The 6,926-nt window shown below is 35.8% G+C and overlaps 1 protein-coding gene across 1 annotated transcript; it reads right to left on the reverse strand.

Annotated features, from left to right (window-relative positions):
- Positions 1-3,448: 3,448 nt before the first annotated feature.
- On the reverse strand, positions 3,449-6,612 carry LOC140882434 (DNA-directed RNA polymerases II and IV subunit 5A-like). The gene is made up of 5 exons (XM_073288433.1): positions 6,448-6,612; positions 5,870-6,078; positions 5,240-5,419; positions 4,843-4,956; positions 3,449-3,727 (listed from the first exon to the last, which is right to left on the reverse strand). Exons 2-5 carry the CDS (start codon positions 6,068-6,070, stop codon positions 3,602-3,604), a joined length of 621 nt encoding a protein of 206 aa, XP_073144534.1. The 5' UTR covers positions 6,071-6,078; positions 6,448-6,612; the 3' UTR covers positions 3,449-3,601.
- Positions 6,613-6,926: the final 314 nt, after the last annotated feature.

Genomic DNA, 6,926 nt, shown 5'->3' on the forward strand with positions numbered 1-6,926 from the left:
GTTTTTGTCCAACGTCTTGTACAGTATGTCTTTAGCTACGTTATCAAGATTTTCTTTCTTCTTGTCCTCAGTGCTCCATTCTTCTCTGGGTTTCTCAACCATCTGTGGTTCGCCTCCTGATATGGCTATAGCAGTATTAACTTTGAGAATCTTCATAGGTCCATCGGTGATGACGTACCACATATCATCATCTTAAACAGAAAGATGTGCATGCATATGTATTTTCCAGTCATCATAATCTTCCTTAGAAAACATAGGGATTTTATTTAGCGAAGTCATTATGAATATCAACAGCTAAGAGAAAAACCCGCTCTGATATCACTTGTTGGGGATCGAATGTGTGTGTAGAGGGAGGGGGGTGAATACACACTTATAGATTTTTACATTAAAAACACGGTGATTGAGAAAATGTTAGTCTACTCAACCGATTTTTCTTTTAGCTTCCTAGTTAAATAAGAACTACTAGAATAGTGCGAAAATAGTTCTCACTAAGCTAGGTGATAAAGATGGAGAGTAGTGTAATGCAGTAACGTAAATGAACACATATATGTTTACGGATGTTCGGAGATCAATCTCCTACGTCACCTCTTCTTCCTTACGGAAAGGATACACTAGAAGACTTTGGTTATAACAACATCTTGTAATACACCCGATCCAATATAGGACTTATCAATCGCCTAAGATGGAACTCCTATATTTAAACTGATAAGATCTCAATTTCTTATCAAACTTTCTTCAGTTGATGATGATGAACGTCTAAGCTGCTTGTGAGTTTAGAGACTCAAATCCTTGTAATGATGAATGTTGTTCAAACAACAGCTTGGATCTGAGTAACCCTTGAGTAGATCTCTCGATAGATCAGATGTGCTTTGGACGAGAAGGGTTAAGTGAGCAGTAGAATGTTCAGAGTAGTGTCAAGTGCTCAAGTATATAAATCTTCGTAAAACGTAGCTCTATTTTTTTCTTGGTGTGCTCTGATATTTATATCAGTTTCTCCAACGTCGTTTTTCTTTCTGTCAACGGTAGGAAATGTCTTGAGTGTCAGATATCATTCCTTGATTTGTGAAATGTGGCTTTATCTTTTGAAGTATCTGTACTCGGAATGCCTTAAATTGTCTATTCAATGTGACTCGGCATTAACTGCTATTTATGGCTTTTCTCACTTTATCAGACGGCTCCTTAAATGCTTCGTCCTTTGCATTTAATTTGTCTTGTCAACTATCCGATACTGGGGATTCGTGACTTTTTGAATTCGGTAGATATTATAGCAGCTTATGAACTCAACCCAGATCAGTTAAGCATTAGTCGGTTGATGTGCTTAGCTCAGTTGACAGATAACGGTTGACATGCTTAGATCAGCTGATGCTGCATACTCCAGTCGATATCTTCCATTGTATGTTGATATGTTAAGTCGGTAGATTTCTCTTTGTCACCTGTTATACACGTAAACAGCGGCCGAACTATAACAATGAAGTGTTGTTTTGTTATCACTAAAAGTTAGGATTCAACATACCCTATGCGAAAGTGAGTTGGTTCTTGGTGGATTGTAGTTGTAATATGGAACGTTTGCTTCTAGTGGTTCCCCGGAAACTGTGACCCAAATTATGAAGGTTCCAATTCATCCCCCATTGCTAGAGACAGAGATGTTTGTAATTCTCGTCTAATGGGATTTTTTCTGCTAAGTTTTCTTGAGACGTGGTGCGCATTAGAAGAGTTGAGCATGGGTGGTTCGATGGGTGCTGGTCCAAACTATTGAGGTCTACGATTTCTATTTTCTGTTGGCGATGATTTTGTTGTAAACTTCCGATGGATGATATCCTTCAAACGAGGGGTCTGGCTATTGCATCGGCATGTCATTGTTGTAGGAACCGGGAATCATTCGATCACCTATTCTTCTCTAGGACCATGGCGGCTTCTGTTTGGGTTTACTATTCCAACATCTTTGGAGTTCAGGAGCCACTTTCTTTTGTTAACTCGAGACTAAAATCTAAATGGTGCAAGAAGAGACACATTAGAGAAATTGTTCATTTTCTCATTGTGTGGTTCTTATGGAAGGCTAGAAATGATAACAAGCATATAAGGATGTTAGTTCCAGCAGCTCGTGTTATTAGTAACTTGAATGGTTACATTGTGGTCAGATCTTAGGCAAGTGTCATTCGAGATGTTCACTAAAAGGGCTTCGAGGACGTGGCTGGTTTGTTTGGGGTGTACGCATCTTGTACTCGCATCACTACCATCTCTGTAGTGTGGTGGTTGTATCCTCCAGCAGGTGTGTTTAAACTTAACGCTGATGGTTGTTCTAAAAGGGATGGACAATCGGTCATTGGTGGTATCATAAGAGATCACTTGGATTAAACTTTTGTGGCATTTTATGAAGACATTGGCAATGGATCTAATATCCGAGCTGAATTGTTGGCTATTCTTAAACGACTCACTATATGCAAGGATTTGAACTATTTCCCACTTTGGCTTGAGGTTGATTCGAAGTTGGCTTTAACCATTATTGATGCAGATAACACATGTTGGGATCTTTGTCACACGCTGCTACATATTCAAGATATTTTGTTCAACCACTCGGTCTTCAAATCTCACGTATTCAGGGAGGCTAATGCAACAGCTGATGAGTTAGCTAATATGAGAATTCTCCATGGCTCGACCACCCTCCTGCCTGGTCAAATTCATGGTCGACTTAGGCGCATTTGTAGGATGGATAGAACTAGTTTACCTTATATTATAACTATTTCAAAAATTTCTTAGTTTGTGCACGATTTCGAGAGATCTTGGTCTAGTCCCTCCCTCGAATTTCTCTTTTATTTGAAATAAACGAGAAGAAGTTCGCCTAACCCCCCGCCACAAAGGCGGCTTTCTTAAAATAAATAAATAAATAAACGTCCTAAAAGTTGAGTTTTTCACTTACCGCTTTTTGATGACTTAAGTTATGTTTGGACATATACTTTAAAAATGTTTTTAATGTTTTATAAATGAAAAAAATTTAAAGTATGTTAGATATAATTTTTGTACAATGTTTTTGAAAAATATTTTTAAAAAAATGTTCTCCAAATATAATTTTTAAAAAATAATTTATATGTATTTTAGATGTTTTTAGAAGGAAAAGTCGCAAAGATGAATTACCTTAATTTTGAAATATTAAAATATTTTTATGAAATAGTTGTACAAACATAAATTTATTCTTAAAATAACTTTTAAAACATTTTATAAAAGTTTTTAAATTTTTTTTAAAACACGTTTTATAAGTACATGTCCAAACGAAATCTCACTATTTAGGATTTAGACTTTTTTTGTCAAAAACCTTTTGTAAAAAAATTACATATAGCCAAAGAACATTTTGTCATGAAGCTATTTACAACCCAAAAAAAATAATGTTAAAAAATTAAATAAAAAAATTATAGCGAATTTAAAATTATTTAAATGGAGTAAAAACACACTATGGAACATGACATTAATACATAAAAAAATATAAACTATTTTAACCAGGCACAGAACAACAAATCATTTAAGAGGAAATTAAATCTGGTTTATCTCAAAGCTTCAAGATCATTCCTAAATCTTTGAATCAATCTCACAACCAAACTGCAAAAGTTCAAACCACAAAACGGTAAGTAACATAGCGCCCAGCAGTCTCACTCGGTCGGATAATCTTCACTACTTGTCCACGCTTTAGCCCATAATATCTGGCGATTGGGTCGGTTATCTGAATACGAGGCAACTGATACACCACAACCATAAGAAAAACCAGTCAGGCATACGGTAATAACAAGAAGAAAAACCAGACAGGCAGACGGTAATAACAAGAAGCCAAGAATGACCAAGTTGTGACCATGCATGACCGTATATATGGGAATGACACGATGCCAGCAAACTAAAAAATTCCATGTTAAAGAAACATTACATTGTTATTAAAGTAATTGAGATTTCTTATCTGTTTGACAAAATAATATATAATAACGGATAGCCGGATAGGAACATGGGTTTAAAGAAAAGTGATTTCTAAATATATGCAGATTTTTGGCAATTTTCACCGTTTGGATCATGTGAACGTTGTGATAGAATCATAAGTTTGTTTAATAAAGTTAAAATCATGGGTGCAATTTGAAGTAACTCAAATTCACTAGTAAAACCTCCGGAACTGAACCAAAAAATTAGTAAAAAATTCTTATATTCACTCTCAGTGCAGCTATGGCTGCCACCAGTGGCCAGGGCACTCCACAGGGAGGCAGCTCATCGCTATTACTTGTTAACATAGCAAATTATTTTCTTTATAATGAAAGTTTGCACCATTTCATTTTTCGAATCCATTCTCTTAGAAATTCTAAGCACCGGCTCTGGCTTATTGGCATCTACAACCACCAATTTCTTCACTTTTCCCGGAAATTTCAGTTTACAAAAAATGTACAGTACTACTAAATGCACACCCTTAGTTAGGATAACACTCATTCATGAGTTGTAACAAATTTCGATAACTTACTAACAGAAAAACGGTCCACAAATGGTGCCAGTCCGTGAAGAAGAATAAATGAACGGTAACTAGCAATAATAATGAGAACAACCGAAAAACATAAAGTTTGTGACGACAATGGACCGAAAATCTTTCATGCAAAATCTAAGCTGCGTAGTTGGAGGTTTAATGAAAAACCGAAAATTGTAGTTCAGCAAAAATTAAACTAATAATTCAAGAAGCAAGGGACACAGTATCCAAGCTGCTTTACTGTCAAATTATGCAAGTGGGAGTGGCAGAAAAGGTTTCAGAGTCCAATTTGTTGTGATTAAAAAAACAATATATTTCTGTGTCCCGTGATGTTGCATTGGTTGTCATTAACTAACCTGTGTTTCTTTCACAGTATATCTTTCGAGTAGAGTCTTCTTTTCTTCAGGCGTGAGAAGCTGATGCTCAGGAACAAGGACATGCTCTTTAATGTTGACCATCAACTCTGCCTCCTGTACTATGACGGTCATTAGTATCCCTAAAATCCACATTAATCATACATAACTGCATGTTGAACTTCAGTCATATAAATACAAACGTAGAACTAAGCAGAGAAAATGCCAAACGCAGAAGACACATCCAATCTCTGAAAACATTATTACGCAACAGTTCAAATGAAAAATGCACGAGAAATTAGTTAGGAATTGAAAATAATATCCGTTGAACAAAATGATCGTCCTATTACTCAAATAAATATTAAGAATAATGAAACACGCAATGAAAGCCATCAATCACCTGGAAAGTTTCTAGGTTGAATTTCGAAGATATTTCACTTATGCAGGTACGAGCAAATGGAGTTAAATTTTGCTGGACTACTAAGATTGCCCGATGAACACCGTCTTCTTTCATGCGGTTGGTATAAGTCTTCATGGTCTTAACTCCAACTTTCGGTTCCTCAGGAAAGAACACATATATCTGACAATGAGAAGGCAAACTGTGATTGGTTGCATAAGGCAAAATTCTGAACCATGTAAATATAGCAACGGATCCAGCCCAATCAAGCACAAACAAGAGCCCAACAACTTGAGGATATATGGAAGATTAAAAAATTCAAGTTTGATTTCCTTATAACACGAGATCGTGGGGATCTCTCAAATAATTTCCAAATCACATTAGCAAATATAGGTAAACAAAGAAGGAAAACTTCCAGATTTGCACAATCAACCCTTGGTTAGACCCGTAATGAGATCCCAAACTCGTCCACATAACATCATACTCAACAGAACACTGTCACTATCAAATCAAACACACCAAATGCAATAATAATAACTTAGTAAAACCCTAAAGAACCACCATCAAAATAAAAAAAATGTAAGTGCGTTCTCAATAACTTTTGCAAAATCGTGCAAGAATGAATTCTCGAACCTGATCGGAGCTATTGTCACGCATGGCTTTAACAATAAAGAGGTCATCCCTCTTCATGTTCTCCCCATACTTTTGGATGAACTGAGCCTTAGACATTTCAATCTCAAAATCACCCACCACGTACCCCCTGTCTCTCAGCATTTGCATCACTGTCTTCCGGGTTCTATAAAGCCGTGTGATTTCCTCCTCCGACAAAACCATCTTCGCAGCTGCTCACAAGTCACAACCCAAATTTCCCAAATTTAATAACTAATTTTAAAATATATTATTCTATTTTAAATTAGAGCCCTATTACTGTAACTCAACCAAGAACAGCAACATACTTCAAAAAGCAATTAAAACTGGAATCTGGTATCAAACAAGAAAGCAATTAAAATTGGAATCTGGTATCAAACAAGAACCGCAACATACTTCAAAGAAACCCTCGTTTCTCAATTTTTAATGGGCTAAATCTTCAAAAAAAAATTAGAACCCTATTACAGTAATCTCAACGAACAACGAGAAATTTTCGAGTGTTTTTTGACAAACAAAACACTTCGGCCGAAAAACAGTTCCATGAATTGAGAAAATATACTTACAAGATTATTTTGCTTGGATTTTCGATTGAGAAGAGTCGGACACAAAGATGACGATCGCACCCGGAAATCAGAAATAGGACGAATGTGAGGGCAGACGAAATTATATAGGTGCGATTTTCCTTTCGAAAATTATGGATTTACAAAGAAATCCAGTCTAAGCCCGACAATTACGAAATTACATACTAGGCTACCCGCACCGGACACGCATTTAAGGGCATTTACGTTTTATATATTCTAGTTACGGAGCACACGCCTTTGCGTGTAATATAATATTTTATATTAAAATTTTGTGATTCGAAAATACGTGTGTGAGAACCTAGATTTTTAATTGAAGAGAAAATGGGAGAAATTGATGCAAAGTAAAAATTTGGCTGCAATAAAATGGAAAAACTGAAAGAAAATTTTGGTGTCATCACACCATACCAAAAACAGTTTTTATAATGGACTCAAGCATTATAATATAGTATAGATATATAAAT

The sequence above is a fragment of the Henckelia pumila genome, chromosome 2, assembly GCF_033568475.1.
Source record: "Henckelia pumila isolate YLH828 chromosome 2, ASM3356847v2, whole genome shotgun sequence".
NCBI lineage: Eukaryota > Viridiplantae > Streptophyta > Magnoliopsida > Lamiales > Gesneriaceae > Henckelia > Henckelia pumila.